This window comes from Pagrus major, chromosome 7 (genome assembly GCF_040436345.1).
Source record: "Pagrus major chromosome 7, Pma_NU_1.0".
NCBI classification, from domain to species: Eukaryota; Metazoa; Chordata; class Actinopteri; order Spariformes; family Sparidae; genus Pagrus; species Pagrus major.
In genome coordinates, this window is record NC_133221.1 from 23,387,277 (window position 1) to 23,407,559 (window position 20,283).

At 40.1% G+C, this 20,283-nt stretch overlaps 1 protein-coding gene across 1 annotated transcript; it reads right to left on the reverse strand.

Moving 5' to 3' along the window:
* Positions 1–1,414: 1,414 nt before the first annotated feature.
* On the reverse strand, positions 1,415–18,352 carry arih2 (ariadne homolog 2 (Drosophila)). Its single transcript, XM_073470137.1, has 15 exons — positions 18,242–18,352; positions 13,351–13,883; positions 11,117–11,184; positions 10,802–10,874; positions 10,445–10,586; positions 9,416–9,537; positions 8,618–8,727; positions 7,837–7,954; positions 7,585–7,635; positions 7,235–7,256; positions 6,607–6,758; positions 5,985–6,128; positions 5,240–5,308; positions 4,858–4,983; positions 1,415–3,367 (listed from the first exon to the last, which is right to left on the reverse strand). The coding sequence occupies exons 2-15, from the start codon at positions 13,615–13,617 to the stop codon at positions 3,296–3,298; spliced, it is 1,536 nt and encodes a 511-aa protein (XP_073326238.1). The 5' UTR covers positions 13,618–13,883; positions 18,242–18,352; the 3' UTR covers positions 1,415–3,295.
* Positions 18,353–20,283: the final 1,931 nt, after the last annotated feature.

Sequence of the window (20,283 nt, forward strand, 5' to 3'; positions counted from 1 at the left end):
GACCGTAGCTAGTTAGCATGCTACACATGCTTTGCAACACATACACACATGGACAAAATTGTTGGTACCCTTGTTAAAGAAAGAAAAACCCACAATGTTCACTGAAATAACTGGAAACTGACAAAAGTAATAATAAATAAAAATTTACTTAAAACTAAAACAGAATAATTTTAAAAACAAACTGATGAAGTTTGATTATTTCAGTGAACATTGTGGGTTTTTCTTTCTTTAACAGAAGGGTACCAACAACTTTGTCCATGTGTGTTTGTGTGCTAACATCCAAACAGCAATTATTTACATTCTTTTGATTTTTTTCAGTACATGTTGGAAACTTTCAACCAAAATTCTTATTGCACCTTTAAAAACAAACATATGCAATATTAGCATTACCTAATTTTCACTGTTTTCATCTTTATCCAATGTATGATGGGCTGTTTGATGGAAATTGATGGATTTCACACAAACGCAAGTGTCTAACTTTATCTGAACACATCATATCTTATAGTGGCTTCAAAACGTCCTGCAGCCCACAGAGATGTTTGAGAACAGGAAGTGCCTGCCTGCCCTGTTTTGGAATAAACACTTGAGGGTGCAATCCCTCCCCACACACCACGCTACTGCCTGAAGGTAAAAGTGGGTCAAACACATAAGGTCAGGCAGAGCAGTGGAGCAGTTAATACTGTCTTGGCACATTATTATGCCTAACTATATTAGGCTGTGGCAGACACCCAGGGACCTACGCGATACCAGGCAGTGCCAATCTGATAATGTCAGAGGTGGCCTGGGTTTGTGCAGCATGCATCAACACTGCAGCAACTATTGGGACACATTAAAATTAGTCTGAATATTTGGAGTAATATTTATAGAACACCTACAGTTTATACATGTATACAAACAGATCTAAAGTCCCAATATAATCGATGGGAAGCACATTGAGTACTTACTATATGTGTTAGACAGCAGGACAGTATGATGTAAACCATAATAATAATAATCGCAAAGAATTCTTTCCTTATCAATACATGAACACAACATGGACTATACATTAAAAACTGTCTACAAAAACAAGGTTGGCTTCGTATTTTTCAGTTGTATTTTCATCTGCAAAAATCAGTCTCTACGTGGTTTTGTTCTTTGTTCTAAGATGTTATTCCTCAAATGTAGGAGTCAAAAACTCTTGCAGTGACACAGGAACCTCCCGTTAAGGCTTCAAGAAACATTTACTTAATAGAATCATTAACTCATCACATTTCCTCTTGTAATACGGCAAAAAACACCAGCATTACATTTTTGCGAGATATATTTCTTTTACTCGACTGCTAGCTGTTGAAATTTAGGTAAAATTCTGTTTAGCACTTCCTTTTGTGTATGTGCGTGTGGGTGTATGTGTGTAATGAACACACGAGAGACGGGGTTCGGTTTTAAAAACTCTCAGTAACTCTATTTCTGTATTAATGTACAACCGTTGAAAATTACAACAATTTTTTTGTATTTTTTGTAATTTTTTTCCCCATTTTTTTTTTAAACGATCTATCTATCAACAGCCATTTTCCAGAAGAAATGTGAACAATGTGAGCAGGAAGAAAAGAGAAAATAAAGAGCAAAAAGAAGTGCGGGGATGGATGTAAAGAAAGAGCAGAAGAAGAGCACGAGATGGGGGGAAGGAGACAGTAAACGGTTAACGTTTATCTTCTGCAGCGGAGTGTTTGAGCGTGAGTGTGTCGATGTGTGCTGTGGTATGTGCGTGCAAATGCTATGTCGATGGGTGGTGCTGTAGTGTGCGTGAATGGCTGAGATTACACTTGCTGCTTCGAAACAACTTCATCATCTGATCAGTGGAGGTGCAAATGTTATATTGTTCTGGAGATGGTCTGGCTTATCTACATTATCTGAACACGATCAAGCAACAACACCAGTAGGAGAATGTAAAGAGACAAGAATGGGACTAAGTAATTCAGTAGTTTTACTTGGACCATAACAATTGGCAACTATTTGTTGGCTGTAGTGGCTGCAGCAGGTCCGGTTTGGTACTAACGCATGCAAAGGAGGAAGGTGTGTTTATTGAGAAACACCGGCAACAAAGTCTAAAAAAAGTTGTCTTCTAAACACACATTCATCTTATTCTTTAGTATTCTGTGTACATGAACATGCATCATACGTAGCAAAATATTGAACTCTTTTTTTCAAGTATTTTGAGGAGTATGTGGGAGTGTGACGTCACCATATGCCCACAGTAAACACACCATATACACATTTTATGGCAGAATATATTATCTAAAAAAAGAGCTTTTACAATTAAAGATCCTCATAATCTGCCATTGAGAAGAGGTCATTGGCAAGTCAAGTTATATCTGTACTAGATGAAAATAAAGTTTGTTCAAACAGAGCCAGGGCAGTGACACCTTTCATCTGGAAGTATCACGCTACACTAGCTGGCATAGTTTCCAGGTTTTGCAATAGCTGCTGGAAACAAACAGCTTATTCCATAAAACCTTCCAGAACTACTTTATCACTTTTGCTGTAATCAGGTCTCGTATTTTTAACCTTTTGCTTAAGAGCAGTAATTTAAAATGTGAGAAAGTATCAGTAACTTTGCATGTGTTCAGGCCAACACAGTAAGTGCCACAGGAACAACTGCCAGAAACAGCCTGGTAGCCATTATGGTCAATGTGAAACCACAAAATACAAATCCACAATCAGCAAACATTCTCCTTAAAGAAAGTTTATTCCATCTCCCACATCTTCCTAGTCTGCATGATAACAAAAGTTTCTCTATTCATAGCAGTGTTATTTTACTTTCTCATGATTATTCAAGCACCACAGGGATAAAGTTGGGAGAATAACAGCTCTTACACTCTTTTCAAGAGGCAACATGTTGCTTTGAGCTGCTCATGTCAGTCTCTAGATGCTTGACGTGAAATAAAAGAATACCCACTGTTTTCAGACCTCAAAATTCACCGTCATGATCAGATCTGAAAAGCTGCAACAGGTGTAACCACGTTGGATGTGATGCTCTGAAGCCAAAACATGTACATGATGTGCAATGAGAAGGAGAAGAGGGAGGGGAGATACAATCGTGCCATTCTGTGACCCTGCAGCATTATGGGAGTGAGAGGAGGGAAAGACAGAAAGGAGGAAGCAAATGAGCAAGTGTAGGGAAGCGAAAAGAAGGGGTCAGATATGACTGCACCGAAGGATAGGTCGTGGAAGGAAGCAAAGGGAGGAGGGCGAGGAAGAAAAGGAAGGAAGTAAGGAGGGGAGGGAGATGCTGGTGCTTTGCAGTCGCGATGGCGCTTCAGGTGTCGTGGAAATCCTTCAGCAGCGTGCGTCGCCTCTGCTCAGCAATGTGCATCTGATTCTCAAGATCCTGGGAAAAAACAAACAAAAAACAATTATTATTGTTTAAGACACTTTGTTTGGGTTTCTTTTTTGTATTTTAAATCAAGAGGAAGTGACTAAGACAACTTAAAACAGAGATACTATAATATGATATGATGATGTCTACAGCAATACTAAAAGTTTTTGGGGTTAAGTGCCAACTTTAGCATGCTAAAATGCTCATGATCACAATATTAACAAGCTGATGTTTAGCAGGTATAATGTAGACCATATTCACCTGCTATATAGCACTAGATATGAAGTACAGCTGAGACCTCTGGTAGGGAAGCCCTAAAGGGCCATGCATTCATACATTTTATTTCCTCCGTTTTCCCGTGATAACGAGTTAATTTCATTTGTTTTCTCGAGATCTCGAGTTATTATCTCGAAATAACAACTGCCATTTTCCTGAGATAACGGGATAATTTTCTCGAGATCTCGAGATAACGAAACTTTGTTTTCCTGAGATAACAATATAATTAATTTGAGATCTCGAGATAATGACTGTGATATGATAGGCCTGAGATTATGGAGACGCCCGGGACCTCGTAGCTGGTCAGCTATGTAGTTAATGACGACATCAGGCTCACTTAGATTGCGCCTGTGATAACGAGTTAATTTCATTTGTTTTCTCGAGATCTCGAGTTATTATCTCGAAATAACAACTGCCGTTTTCCCAAGATAACGGGATAATTTTCTCGAGATCTCGAGATAACGAAACTTTGTTTTCCTGAGGCAACGATATAATTAATTCGAGATCTTGAGAAAACAAAACGATAGTGTAGTATATTAAATCATTGCAGGAAACATCATTCAGTGTAGCAATGTCAGAGGAGCAGGAGCATATCGATCACCGCGTCACATATCTTTTCAATCAAGGCCTGACACAGGCTGAAATAGCATTATGCCTTGCTATTACAGATAATATACACATTAGTGTGCGTAATCTAAAAAGACGGTTAGCAAGGCTTCAGCTATATCGGCGGCGCAATCTAAGTGAGCCTGATGTCGTCATTAACTACATAGCTGACCAGCTACGAGGTCCAGGGCGTCTCCATAATCTCAGGCCTATCATATCACAGTCATTATCTCGAGATCTCAAATTAATTATATTGTTATCTTGGGAAAACAAAGTTTCATTATCTTGAGATCTCGAGAAAATTATCCCGTTATCTCGGGAAAACGGCAGTTGTTATTTCGAGATAATAACTCGAGATCTCGAGAAAACAAATGAAATTAACTCGTTATCACGGGAAAACGGAGGAAATAAAATGTATGAATGCATGGCCCTTTAGGGCTTCCGTACTCTGGCAATTTAGTTAAGCAGGTATTAAATCATAAACCAAAGTGTTGGACAAATTAAATGTTTGACCTGATGATGGTGCTAGATGAACCGTCACATGACCAGGAAAGTTGTTAAAAATCACCCTGAGGGCTGCATGAATGGCTCAATCAATCAGTCCATTTAATAGCTCTTACCCCTCTGTCACTGGCGCTGAGCTCCCCCTCGCCTCCCACCACTCCTCTCTCGTAGGTGTCGGCCCGCTCCACCTTCCACGACAGGTTTTCTATCTCTGCTTCCAGCTGGGCCTGCTGGTACTCAAACTGCAGACAAGGAGAGATGAAAAAAAAAACCCAGAAAAATCAGGCAATCACTTTTTTGTTGAGAAAAACAACAATGATTACAGACACAATGATAACAATGATTACAGACACAAAACAATTTCCCCTAGGGGATAATAAAGTATTTCCGATTCTGATTCTGATTGTTGGGTCAAGACTTTAAATAGGCATAGGAGAGGAAGAGGTGGAAGGAGAGTGAGGAGTGAAGGAAAGGCTAGGAGACATGTTTGTTCCTCACCAGTTTCTTGCGTGGGCCAGACTCCATGTAATAGGCGTAAGGATACGTATACTGCAGCGTGTAGCGACACTGGAAACAAAAAAAACAAGAAGCACTCATGATGTTGTACAAATTGGGTAAAGTTTGGAAAATGCTTGCTTAAAGTCAGGCTGTGTAAAAATTAAGAAAGGCGCTGTGAAAATGTGTCAATATGAACTTTAATCTACCACTTCACAGATCAGCATGAGACTATATGGATAATATTAAACCTAAGAAGTAGGTTTTGTCTTTTTCCCCAGAACTTTTCACAACATGGAAGAGATGTGACAAGATTGATGAACAAAGGATTTCTTTCCAGAGATCCAAATTCCACGAATGAGTGCTGAGGTCACTTTTTCTAACTTTGTTTATCCGTGTGAGTTGTGAGTCTACATTGATGTGCTCTGACACTACATGCTCTTTCTGTGTTTGCAGCTGCAAGTTAACCATCTGGCTCACTGTTCTTTCTACTCTCCAAAATGTAGGTTTTCTAAGTCAATGTTAAACTTGTCAGGTAGCTTATTTAAACAGTAATTTCATAGTTCATTTGCATGCAAAGTTTCCTGAATAAATCCAAAACAAAGATTTCATGATGTTATATTTTTGTGTACCTGTCTTTCTGTCCATCTTTCACTCTCTCTGATTTTACCTATTTAATTTCTTCCTCACATCCCTAACCTACTACATGTGAATACACACACTGTTGCATTTTAGTGCGTGTCAGTACCTTAGCCAGTAGCTTTGCAGCATTATGCAGGTACTGCCAATCGATCCAGGTTCCCAGGTTGTTCATCACTCTCTCCTGGATCTTCTCCTGGATCCTCTGGTATGTCTGAGCCTCCAGCTGCAGAGACTTGTTGTGATTCTCCCACTGGTGGGATAAAGGTTGAAAAAATAAAATAATAAAAAAACAATGAAAGACGAAAGGAAATAATTATTTTGTATATATAGGGTTATGTTGGTACAGAACTTGTGTGTTAATAAATTGTTCTGGTTGTGAGCTTCTTTAAAACAGTATGGGATGGCTTTTCTGACACAAATATCTGTTCAGAGTGCAGGAGAGAATCTGTTGGGAATTAATCTCCCTCAAATCCAAAAGATGAAATCTGTCATCTGGTTTTAGTTCATATAAAACAAGGATTGACACTTTGAATTTCACATGGGCTCCACAGATGTCTCCACCAGTCTCAGCATTTGGTTAGAAGAGAAAATGAAGCACGTTTGTGAAGTTTATAACTTTACTTTTGTCGAGGACGGACTTTTACTGAGCAGTTTTGCACCTTGTTTTTATTAAATATTATTTGAACAATAATGTAAAATACATATAATTGGGGATCCAAAGTACTCACCCTCTCGAAGTAGAAGAGGTATTTCTTGAGGGCCTCTCTGGCCTGAGCCTGCTGGCTCTGGTTGACTATATCAGGGTTTTCTTTGTAGCGGCTGCACTCGTAGTATTCACTGCCATGAGTCTTCCAGTCACCAAGACACATCCAGCAGAAGTCTGTCAGGAGACACAAAACACACATGATGGACTCACACTACAGACATGCATTACACATAATGTACAGTAAGAGATACATGTTTACCAACTTGTATCATAAAACAGCCGGCCATAAAACAGGTCTTTTTGTCTTATGACAGATATTTGCTGTGGTGTATTTTCCATTTGAGCGGGATGACTGATGGGAACAAAGAAAAACAATTCTTGAACTGTAGCTTCAAAAGTTATTCTGAAGGTTTTTCTTTTAATTTTGCAAATTCAACTCAACCATAAGCTCCATTAAGATGGTCAGCAGCTGTCAGCATTAACCAAAAAAGCAGACAAGAAGATAAAGAGGACTTTTTTCCTAACTAAACATGAACTCTCAGTTCTTATCTTGTAACTATTATGGCACACATTGTGCCACTGGCTGGATGCAAAGTGTCTTACAGTAGGACTTCATGCTTCAGTGGATCACACTGAGACAAACTACTTACCGTGTTTGCACTTGGAGCATTGCTGAAATAAAGACAAAAAGGAGGAAGTCAATTAGTGAAGCAGAAATCTGACAAAACAACCATGGGAGTCACACTTTGACTTCAAATAAATCTGAGCAAATCAGCAGCTGAATGTTTTTACACAAAACCACAGAGTGCTAGATTTAACACAGCTGCTGTGTCACACAGATAGCTTACGAAATGTAATAGAAGATGCATACATATGTATATGCCCATAAGTGATTTAATCAAGTGTTAAACTATTAAAGTTGAGGACTAGCTCTCAGAATCTGGACATATTTTTAGCATTTCCATGTTCTGGTAAAGCGTGACTTTCAGCTCTGACTCACCATGTGATTGCACCCTCCGTTCTTCTCGATGCAGATATTGCACTTAGGACACTAGAGGAGAATGAGGGTAATTAGTTGAGGAAGAGTGATAGCTACAGCACTGTAAAACAGATAATAAGTAATGTGTACTTGTATGTGTTTTCAAACTGTGAGATCATCTATGACCATGTGAGTGTACAAAACTACAGTATGTGTGCAAGTATTTTTGTCTATGTTCATGACAGCATGTGTACACGTAAAGATCCGTCTTACATCTTTAGTGTGTGCACTGATATAGTTAGCCGTCTCCGAGTCATCTGCACATTTGGTCAGCCATTTTCGGATCGTTGCGCAGTCTGTGGGTGCATGGTACATCTGACGGCATTTAAAACTGAGACAGAAAAAAGATAAATGAAATATAAAGACTCTACGGTTACCAAGCACATAACATACAGCGTCAATATTAACTGACCTGTTTAAGCTCCCTTAAACTCTATAGCATATTATATTGACAGATGAATCTGGTTTACTGTGTCCGTTGCTGCCATGCTGCAAGCCAAATTTTTCCATGTGGGATAATAAAAGACTGAACTGATATTCAGCTACTTTTTAAAATTTAAAATTCAAAATTAATACTAGCATCGGATTTGTGAGACACTCAGGACAAATTCTAGACCTTAGAACAGGTTAACAACTTAGGCCACTTAAAGAGCCTAGATAACCAAGGGAACTTTGTGTATAAAAAGCATTTAATTTACCTAATCACACTATATGCATGGCCATCTGTGAATTATATGAGCTTTTCTCATTCACCTTTTCCTCTTACTCCCACTTTGTCAAAGAATGTAGCTTTCTGGGTTGATTGAAAAAAAGACTACACAAGGAATTCAAAATCTGACAAAACGGAAACTGTGAATAACTTGTTAAGTGGTTTATGGAAACAAATACACGTCCAAATTCAGAGAGAGAGAGATAATTGGATACAACCTTGACACACAGCCAGCAGGCAGTCAACAAAATTCTAACCATAGCTAAGAAATGTGTGATGTCCTACCAGAAGACTTCACTGCAGCGGCTACACTGCACCCTGCGCGCCCGGGGCTCCTGCACCTTGATGACAATTGGACAGTCTGCACCCGGACACAACTGCAACTGGAAGTGACTCTGCAGGACAGAGAGAGTGATAGTGAGATTAAGTAACATAAAGAATGTCAAAACGATCAGATGCATCATGATAATGAGTGTAATGATAACTCTCCATCTGTTGATGAAACTAGCTAAAAGATTTCAGCTCTGTTCAATTTTCTTTAACAGGGAGGTCAGTTTTGAAAGGTCCGTTCACCCAAAGAAAAAATTAGGAATTGGGTGGACTGATGAGAACTTGACATTGTATTGTGTGGATGATTCAAAGTAACAGGGACAGTGTTTCTGGAAAAGGGTGTTGCTGTTGAATTTTTATATGTAATATTTCACAAATAATTCCATTTTCCTCAGTTGCAAGCAGAAATCTCAGACAGTTATTTCAAAACCTGTGTGAATAAAACTGAAAAAGTGTTTTTTTGCAATTTGAGAGAATGAACAAATGTCTAATTTGAGATATCAAATCATTTGGACAAATATATAGATGGAAATCCAGCTGGCTAGAGAAACTGTGAAGAGAGTGACAAAGCAGTGTGAGAGTGGATTCAGATTTAAAACGGTGTGAAGGAGATTCAAAGATTCACTCGTGAAAAAAAAAAGCACAAGGGCTCTTTGAGTTTTTCCCTCTCCTTCTCACTCCCTTTCCACATGCCTCTGACATCTTATTTACTGTATGTATATCTGAGCAAACAGACTCAGCCCACACACAAACCTCGACGTAGTCTCTGAAGAGGTAGCGTCTGTATTTGTCCTTCAGTTCCTCTGCTGGCAGCAGCGGCAGGACAAAGTCTTCTGGCATCTGCAGGGAACAGTCCTGAGCCATACACGAGATACCTGAACACACACACACACACAGGTATTATGAGGAGTCCTGAATCATTGACAGGTTATAGTGTGAAAAGCAACATGTAGCCTACATACACGGCCAAACAAAGGCTGCTACTGCTATTTATGTGTTTCTTTATGAACAGACCAATAAATTTATCTCAACAATTTAATTTCATCCAGGACTGAGAGTTCTTGCCCTGCAGTTCTGTTTTGTTTAAGCGAGCTGGTTTCTAGTTACAATGACCTAGAAACTAGACTGAGGTCATCTGTCATCATGAAAGTATCCTTCGTACAGCTGATAGTGAAACACTTATCAGACAATGAAGGACTCTGTTACACAGACCAATAAAGACTGTTGGAAAGTTGCACAAAGACACACACACACACAGGGAGTCTCGTAAACTGTATGCACTTTACCACACACATACAGTGTATTGTACAAAAACTTTGAGCTGAACCGTGCACACACCCACACACCCATCTGCGCTCCTGCTGACACAAGCACACTTTCTCTCAGATACACACACACATTCATAATCAGAAGTGGGAGCGTGCCTCCCTGGTGGAGTTTACACCAGATGGAAGTCATCAAAACCTCATATTACAGCTCCCTTATCTTCAAAGTCACACATACACATAACACACAAACACATATGGAGTGGGCCGCAAACAACCAGTAAGGATCTCTGGTGTTTTCTGTCATTTAAACGTTATCATTAAGTTACTGATGTAGCTCATCTGCAGACACTGCTGCTCTAACGAGAACACAGGCGAAAATGATCTTCAAAAAGGATCAGAGGCTGAAACTGTGATGAAACCACACACACACACACACACACACACACCAAAGTGTGACTCATGCACTCCAATACCAGCTTTGATGACTACACACAAACACACTCTCACTACTCACCCACTCCCATGCCATCTTTGACCAGGACAGTGCAGTGCTGCTCCCAGCATCCTTTGCAGAAGGAGTGCTGGCAGGGCAGCGCCAGCAGGGAGTCTCTCCGTACAACCTGTAGACACACACCACACTGGAGGGACTGAGGGGCCTGAAACACACAAACACGTCATCAAACACAAAACTGCACTGGCGCTCAATGAACATCTGAAACCGTCTTCAAGAATTTTACACAAAGTTTCCCAATGCTTGTGTAAAGCCTAAGACGATTTTCAAAGTAGTGTTCACCAAAATGAAATGTAGTAACCGATAAGTCAATAAGCCCACAAGCGAGCCTTCATTTATGGCATGTGATCTATTACTCACAGTGACTGTTCTGCAGGTGCTGCTGGGCTGGACAAGAGCATCTGACAACAGCAGAGATGAGTTGGACTTATATCTGTAGGGGACATGGACAGAGTCATGGGTCATTTCAGGATTAAAGACATAAAATTTAAAACTACAGTGCAGAAGAATGAGAGGTAGAGAGAAAGAACCTGAGAATATAATAATGGACTTTTGTGAGTGTAAAAATGATGGAGGGAAAGGAAGGGGAAAAAACAAACAGGTAAGTGGTTGTGAAAAGACTGCAAGAATGAAAATAAAAAAGGCAGGAACAAGGACGGAGCAGAGGAGACGTACCTGTCCAGTATTTGTGTAACGTGCCAATGAAAATGCACCAGGATCAGTTTTGCTACTGCTGGTGAAACCTGAGAGAAAGAGACAGAAAAGAGAGAAACTGCTGAAAAGTTGCTTCAATCATACTTCAAAGCAATGAAATGTTGCTTCAGTGACACATGAGTGACGCAGCTGTTTTGAGAGTCAGCTAATCTGTAATAACACACAGCACTCACATCCCCAGTTTGCCTGTTATTACAGAAATAGATAATAAGCAGACTCTGATGCTCATGAGAAGGAAATGCTTCATGATCATGACCCTGCTGTACAACACTGATAACGAGGTTTACTTAGTATTTTCTATTTTGGCTACAGAACAAGAAACCTAGCAACAAAATAGAACCAAATATGGAGGATAGTTCAAACCCAGTAGAACTGAATCAAATTTTTTGATGAACTGTTTCACCAAAATAAAATAAATCTATGGAAATGCATAATTAAGTAAACAACAAAACGGCTTCTCAAATGTAAAGAAGATTTGCTTGCTTTTTCTGTTATACTGTTGTAAATGGAGTACCGTCAGTTAACTCATCACTGGAATGACAGCAAAAGATATTTAAAGACGTCACTTCAGACTGTGATATCATAACAAACTAAAAGATTCAGCCTGGAAACGTGAAATGTAGTCAGTCAGTGCTTTCCCAGCTGATGACTTGATGGATTCTCTCAGCTGTTACTGTACAGTGAATATTAGATGAGGCAATATGGTTACTGTACATAGGACGATGTCTAGGATTACTTTAGCGTATCACTTTCCACCACAAGCTGGACGTATATGGCTGCTGTTAGTCACTGACATTACAAGTGCATAGAAGTCGACGATTTAAATAAAGTAAGATGACTGAGTCCCCCTTCACCTTATGCCATCAACACACCTGCTCCTCTGGGAGGTGCTAACAGAAGACTGTGATTGTGGCTGTGCAGGTCTCAGGTGTGATTGTGTGTAACAGAGTGTGAAATAAGGTCTTACTGCAATAAACATGCAGACTCAGCAAAGTTACTGCAGAGTAAACTGCTCATGACGAGGTATGAAGGGCCGTATTCAGGATGATATTCATGTTCACCGTTCGTCAACCTCCTTCACTGTCACTGAAAGAATGCATTAATATTAATGTTTGTACTCAGAACAATGTAAACTGTCAGAGATTACAATTAGCCCTCTGTGACAGCAAACTCACTGCAACTATTTCAGGCGGATCATTTTTATACAGCCATAACCTCAATCAACAAAGTGAAGCCATGCACACTATTTTTTGTATACATCTGAACATTAAATATACACAGGAAAAGAGGAAATGGTTTGATGTCGCTTATCAAAATGCATCTTTGTCTCTTTTCTGTTTGGGGAGGAAAGTGGTCATTTTTTCTTGCTGCCACATCACTTCATTTTCAGGTAGTGACTATCAGTAACCGCTGTACTTCGAAAAAAATTCTTGGTGACCATTTGGTTAACAACACCACACCCTACTGACTCAAAAATGGACACCATGTTTTGGACTACATCGCAACATGTGACAGAATTTGAACACATTTTTTCCCCTTGTTTTGTCCTGCCATCCACATCTGAAAATTGCCATTCTACTGTAGACAAAGAGTAAGTGTTCCCAAATAAAGTGAAATGAAGCCCACTTTCTATCACCTTCGATTTTTTTCGGTGATTACTTATTCAAATTAGCATGAAAGAGGGATTACAGGAATCATCATTTTATTAGCATTACTAAGCTGTTGTGAAATTGCTATTGCATACTCTGCACACAATCTTCATATGACAGAATGTCAGGAACAACAAAAATGTGTGTTCAGCCTAACACCTCATTGCTAGTCATAAAGAGCAGTAGGCAACAGAGTACAAGTTTAACCTGTTGAGACCATGCAGAGTAACCAGACTGTCTATCTTTGCACCGTTTTCCAGAGTCAAAAGTGCATTTGTGTGGAATTTCAAGTTTTGTGCAATGGTGGCCTGTCAGGTTTGAAAGTGAGGTCTGTTTTAAAAGGACATGAGAAAATTTCTAGTAGAGCCCGACCGATATATCGGCGGATATTGGCCTATCACAGACCTGTTTCAGCGCATATGTTTTCCCATATGTACACTACGGAAAATATTGTTACAAGATAACAATGCTATAAAAGAAGCTTGGGTAATTTAAAATGATAATGACGTGCAGCATCACACAACCTAGCTGCAGATACACACTCACCTTCAGTGCAGCAGCCACAGTGTTAACCTCCTCCGTTAGCACCCTCTGACTCTCTTTGTAAGTCAGACAGGTGAACAGGTACTCCTCTGGGTCGAAGGAGTCAGCGCCCTGTTGCTCCACGTCACTGGCCACGCCCTCATAGTAGCTTGCAATGTCGCCCTGATCCTCCTCGTCTCCCCCATCGTCCTCATCCTCCTCTTCTTCAGAGTTCACTCCGAAGTCTTCCTCATTACTGTCCGACGCCTGGCTGTTCATGTCCACAGACATGCAGTCGATTGAATCAATCACCCGGACAGGTAGACGGCTGGCCTACCTGTCGGATCCTAGTGTTCCTATTTGCAGAAATGGCTCGTTTGAAGCTCCACCTCTTCGTGTCTCCTCCCACACCTCTTTCCACCCGCTAGTGCCTCTGGTCAGAGACACACCGCTTTCCCGTCTGTGTGAGGCGCGTAGATCCGCGCTCAGCAGCAGCGGAAGAAGCAGAAGAAGTCACACTCCCCGTCACTCATTTGGAAAGCTGGTTACAGGGTGATCTGAGGAGAAGAAGAAAAGACTGAGGATGAGAGAAGAGGAAAGGTATGAGGAGGTTTGTTTCAGTGATCAAAGTTTTTTTAATTCCTGAATATTCTTTTTTTTATATAATTATATGCAATACTTAAATCATTAACTTCAATATGTCAAGTAACAGTGCATATTCTTTGAGATTAAACTATTTAAATCTAACTGGGGTTGATAATTTCTGGTGAGATAAAGGTGTATGGTAGTAATCAAATTTTGACCGAGACAGCAGAATCACATCTAGCTACACATGCAAGAAACAAATTAAAAATACATGTCAGCTAAGCTAACAGATAAGGAAAATAGAGCACTGAGTCATGGCTGTCAGACATCTACAGTGTGCTGATAACTCTCAGTGATAAAGGTATTCTCTCTAGGAATTTCTGAGCAATACCTTGAGCATTTGGCTGACAAGGTGAAAATGTATTTACAGAACATCTGTTGTAAACAGTTTCAGTGATACAAACAACATAATGAATCCCCACACTATTCCCAGCTGGTTATCCTCAATTATACTGAAAGAAAATGTCCACTAACTTCCCAAAAGTTGTGTATTGGTGAACGGAAATACCAATAATTATTCAGTGTAACAATGTCCCTATTAGGAAAAAAAAACGTCTCTATATCAGTCTCTGACCGGGAGCTCAGCCATCTGCATCATCACTGCTGGGGGGGTTATTTGGGTCTGCTGAGGACATAGCTACTCTACACACAATACACACAAAAAACCTCAGCTTACAAAATCTCTTACAGTACCAACTAGCCAATTTGTGCATTTTTTTCCTAAAGTCTAGGCCCAGTCACAATTTTTCTTTAACACTGAATGACATCTAAACTAAAATATTACAAAACATTTATATATCTGTACTTCTTTGTGATGTTATCATCAGTGTGGGTTGAGATTCTACAGCCCCAGACACACCAAAACTACACTGAAGGCTAACTGCTGACACCCCATTGTCACCTGTGTCTGAAACACTTCACTTGAGCCCACTACAAAGAGTACAGCAGCAGCCAATTAGCTTTTACATTCTGTGCCTGCATGAAAGGAAATAACTCCATATCAGCAGGTGGCGGTAGTCTGAATTCGTCATTCTAAAACGATAACTGGAAGACTCAGGACTGCGGATATACTAACCTTTTTCATGATAAAGCAATGTGTGTCTGCCATTTTCCCACCACTCTCGCTCACCACTTAGATGGCTTTGTAGTGTCTATAATTCTGATCAAGAATATGTCTGATAAAAAGTTACAAATGGCACCCTACCATTCTATACCTTCTGTGTGTGCCTTCTCAAGCGGGCGAAAAGCAGCCAGCAAGGGCCGACCAGTGCCAACAGTGCAGAATACACCTCAGAAACTGGGGCCACAGATTCTCAGTGATGCCCCGAAATTGGCCAACTGCCTTCCTGGTGTGTCGCAACCTAAGATGCCAAAGCTCCATGACCAACTGCAAAAAATAAATCTGCTAAGACATACAATATATACTAAGATGACCTAATTTCATTACTTCTTTGGATCATGACCACAGTCCTGCAAAACACAATGTTATCTTAATATCTTACATTATCAGTCTATTAAACACAAATTAAATAATTAACAATGCTGCCTACCACAGAATACAAAGACTGCATCAGACTCAATTTAACACATTTGGGAGCACTCTTTCGGAGATGTGTTATTAAACTCTTTGACTCGAAGTGGTTTGGAAGCTGCTGAATTTTAATATTCATTTGTCCCTGTGGCCTGTGGGTGAAAACACTAGTTTGCTGACTAAAGCAACTCAGAACAGCAGAACTTCTTGTTCACAGACTCTGGACAGTCATTGACAACAGTCTTCTTGGTATTTCTTAAAACACATTTTAAATCTCACTCCAACCATTTGATTTCACAGGGCAGGTTATATTTCATAAAGTGTAGTTGTTGGCCATTGCTCTTACTTTTGGCCAGAACTACCCACTCCCAATAAAGTTCAACTAACTCCCTTCAGGAGTTGCTATCAAATAACAGTATTCATTTCTGAAATATTTAAAACGCTATGATTTCTCCCACAGCAGGTAGTCACTGGAGTCTAGGGTGTCTCTTATTTTCAACAAATAATATAAGTCTACTGATGCTGACAAATAAGGTACCAGCCACTGCGTAGAGGATGACATTTGTTTCCTGTTCTGCCCATAGATAACACACCCATTCAGGAAAACACCAGCACAAGACATTCTGCTGTAATTTGTAATTTTAAAAATTTGACGTTTCTTAAACATAATTTATTCGCAATTATATTCTCTAGTCCGGCTACATGAGTCAGTTGTTGCTAAACTTTGGCTGTGTCCGTTTCATCTGCCTTTTCTATTTAGCAGTTGACGTTCATTATAGATTATGTTGAATTCCATAAACCGAGCGGAGTCTACTATTAACAAAGGAAGTAGCTCCTGAATTTGGTTTATCTACTAGACACTGTTCTGTTGAGAAACTGGTAATCTTTGCAGGGTAGCCTTGATATTAAGACCATGGGCTGTGACTGATTTAGGTCCAAGGTCCCTTCCTTCCAGCCTGCACAATATATCAGATCATAGCTCCACCGAGCCTACTCGGCATTTCAATTTCTGCATTTCTCTGCTATGAATAATTAGTTCCAGCACGTTCTCTGTTTGGATCTCCTTCGGCCCCATTTCTGCTCTTTGTGTCTGTCTCCGGCTTCGGAATGAACTTGACAAAAGCAGGATTTTAATTCTGCACTTCCTCACATAGCCTATATTTTTCGACCCCACTACAGTGTAGATCTGTTTAACACGTGCGGGACACAAGGCCTGGGTTAAGGCTTAATGTCACGGTTTAGAGGATTAGCTGAAGATGCTTTAGCTTCAGGGATGAGGGAAACAGACCAACCACAGCTGAAGTTAACTCAGTGCAGTAACACTGGGGCACAAAACGGGAAGAGAAAGCCTTTCTGAGACAGCTAGAGTAAAAACCAAGAAAACTATAAGCACACAACAGCAAAGTTGCATGACTGGATTTGTGATAAAAAAAAATAAAATTAAAATAAAGATGGCATAGGGGTTGGAAAAAACACATCACTGCATGTGTTTCGTCTACTAATATCATCATTTTAAGGATTTATTAAAATTTTGACAGGTGAAGCAGGTTTTTGCGTACCCAGTACCCAGGCAGATTTCTCATGACGACTCCCAAAAATACTTAAAAATGCCGATTAACATCAACATCATAGCATGACGTTTTATATCTGTAAAACAGCTTGTGTGACATTTATTGCCTTGTTTAACCCTGACATTATCCAGCCCTTTGGCAGAGCAATCAAATTCCTTTGCATGTAAAAACTGTACAGTGGAAAGTCAGTTCTCAGGCATTGCTATGCAGCATCACTGCCATGCCAAATTGGTTGTCCTTGTCAGAATGGGGTTCCCCTTGCACACACCATTTTATCAATGTCCATTTTGTGCCATTTTTTATATGGATGGGTAGCATGCGTGTGTTTTCTTGCCAACCCGTGTCTACTCACCACCATGCGTAAGTCAAAGAATCCCACAAACTTTTACACATCAGAGGCCATAAGGAGGCTTATTTGTACGTGCGATTTGTTTCTGGAGCCAAGAGACACAAGACCAAAGCTGTCTGTTGTTCGCCATCCACCTGAATAGTAAACAAGGTTAGCGAGGAAAGCCTGCCAGCCGGCCCCGGTGCCAGCCCAGCGATAGACGAATGCATGCATTCCGCCCGGTCCAGGCTAAAAATAGGCAGAAACTGGGTGACACACATCTTGCTAGGCTAATGTATCACAGCGACTCAGCACAGGTCTGATAACACGTCTTGGGGGATGGGAAGTAGGAGGTTAGGGAAGAGATTACCCAGCGTAAAAAAAGGCTTGGTTGTTGCTGGAAATCAGTATTTTAGTCCGGCTTCCAAGAAACTAATTTAACGCTACATACGGCTGTGAAGTCAAATACACAGAGCGGCAGGCTAATTTACCGTTAGCCGGATTAGCTTCCTGGCTAGCGTGCTGGCTGTTGTATTCAGCAGCGAAGTAACGGCATGCCAAACCGACGAGTTTTACGAGTTAAAATGTTGAATACTTTCAGAACAAGCTTGCAAAAGTTCTCAAGAAGAAGGTAATTGTGTCCTCTAACACGAATTTGCAACATACGAGCTAGCCAGCTTAGCCAGCCCCTTATCGTTCCCTCCCGCTGTGCCTACGCCTCTCATCCACTCTAGTCCGGGGATTGAGATGTAAACAAGGCCCTCTGGAGCTCGGGAGTAAACAGGCACATTTAAACAACTGCTGCAATAATTTACACTAGTTAAAGTCGGTGGTATTTACCTCTCAGAGGAGCGTCGGTTCTGCCGGTGTTGACAGCCTGAAGTGGTTTTTGTGTGGGGAAACCCAAAGAGCGATATTACTCTCTGTTCGCTTGGCTGGTAGGCGGAAGATAGACGGTACTTATCTCTGACGTCACGTCCGCCTCCCTCATGCCAGCCTCCCCTCTCTCCTCTCTCCTCTCTCCTCTCGGAAAGATGCAGCAGTTTGACTAAATGCATTAGTGCTGTCCATTAGTACATAAGCATTATTACAAGATGCTGCAGCGTCCAAAGGGTTTAAGGTTCCGGGTTTCATTCCATATGAATTTCACCTTAAAACAACCAGTTTACCAAATTAGTTGCAGACTATCAGGCTTTTAAATCACTTTATGGCCATTCTTACTTCTCAGTGTACTGTATGTATACACACGTCTAAATGGCAAAAAACAGAAGGAAAAATGTTTGCAAAGTCTCTTCTTCCCCAATGCCATTTCCCCACACTACAGACATCCCATTATATTTCATCATCGTATGAATGTTGCAACATTTTCTCTTCCTAAAATGGCACACCCAAAATCCCTTTAACAACCACATTTTGAGGGCTGCAGAGGTTTTAGTCCTCCTATAGTCTGTGGTTATGTTTTTTTTTAACTCTCTATAAAACAATGTATTTGCCAGTGTTATAGAATAGTTACTTTTTGGCTAGTTTAACCCTTATAACAAACTGATTCTTTGACCAGGTAGTCCATGGCACAGTTGGACCATGATTTGTGTTCAGGCTCTCGGGTAAACAACATCACAAACACATCTTCAGCCCAGTATGATGCTGAAATATGTTTACTTCAACAAAGCCTTAATGCTGTGTAACATCATTACCTCACATGTGGGTTAGTGTAAATTTCTTAAAGCAACTTCAACATTTTAGACATATCAAAAATCTGCAGGTCTAAACTGCTCCTGCTGTAGTTTCCCTTGCCCATAATTTGCCTAGGTTGGACTGTAACTGTGTGTCCTGCAGCTCTACAACTGGATGGAAACTCAAAGTGTTTTAGCTCACAAGATATAGGACCGATAGCTTTATAAACAATGCATTACCCTCTCTGTGCATGAGAGAAGCAGAGGGTCGAGCACCTTGGGTTAATGCATTGGTAATTGGTCTTGAATTTCTGAGGAGGAAGATGCATCAGCATCTAATGCAAAACGCAAAGTTCACAACAGCTCTGTCACTTTTTACTGATGCACAAATACATATAAAAAAAATATTCAAAATATTATTTGTGAATTTTCAGTGTAAGGAATGTCTGTGAAATTTACTTGACATGTTCAAACCTAGTCAGAAATCATTAAGACTTCATGTAGCATGATTGTTTTTTTGAAGGTAAAATAAACGTGCAGATGTACCAACACACACACACACAGACAAACATTGCTGCCAGTATTAAAGTAGTAGATGGAAATTATGTTTGGAAAACTGGTTGTGTGCGTCATTGACTCCTGCTAAGAACACTGGGTAATCTGTTTTGGTGGCCTTCAGTCAAAAATCCCCTCATGGTCAAATGAGGAAGGAAATGTGAAAGCAAAGAGAATTAAAGCCCTGCTGAACATTATATTTGTTCTGAACCTGTGACTGTTGGACACGTGGAAAATTTTAATGCAAGATTTTTACTATTTCTTATGCTCGATTTGATCAATCTAAAATTGTGTTTTATAAGAAGTCCAATAAATGTAGCAAAAGCAAACACAGATAGCAAAAAGTACTTAAAAAGATAGACTACAACATTAATTTAGGTTGCTTTGCTTTTTACTTTAAGAAAATGTTTCATACAAATTGTTTACTATTTTAACTACAGCGATCATCTTAACACGTCTACAGACATAAATGTGAAATAGATAGAGACTGTGACAGAATACAGCAAGAATGTGTGAGTGAGGAATCAATTAGTAACTTCTTATCTGCAGTTAAGTGATTTTTCGTGTGTTAACCTCAACATTTAATACCCAAAACTGTCACAATTGACTCATCACAGCTCCGTAGCTACAAACAAGGCTGTGTTTGTTGAAAAT

Excerpts from the sequence above, each read along its gene's own strand:
- arih2 (XM_073470137.1), bottom strand. The coding sequence starts at position 13,617 with ATGTCTGTGGACATGAACAGCCAGGCGTCGGACAGTAATGAGGAAGAC. Across the intron at positions 8,728-9,415 it reads TCTTCAGAGACTACGTCGAG|AGTCACTTCCAGTTGCAGTT; the intron begins GTTTGTGTGTGG and ends TCTGTCCTGCAG. Across the intron at positions 5,309-5,984 it reads CTGCAAAGCTACTGGCTAAG|TGTCGCTACACGCTGCAGTA; the intron begins GTACTGACACGC and ends TTTTGTTTCCAG.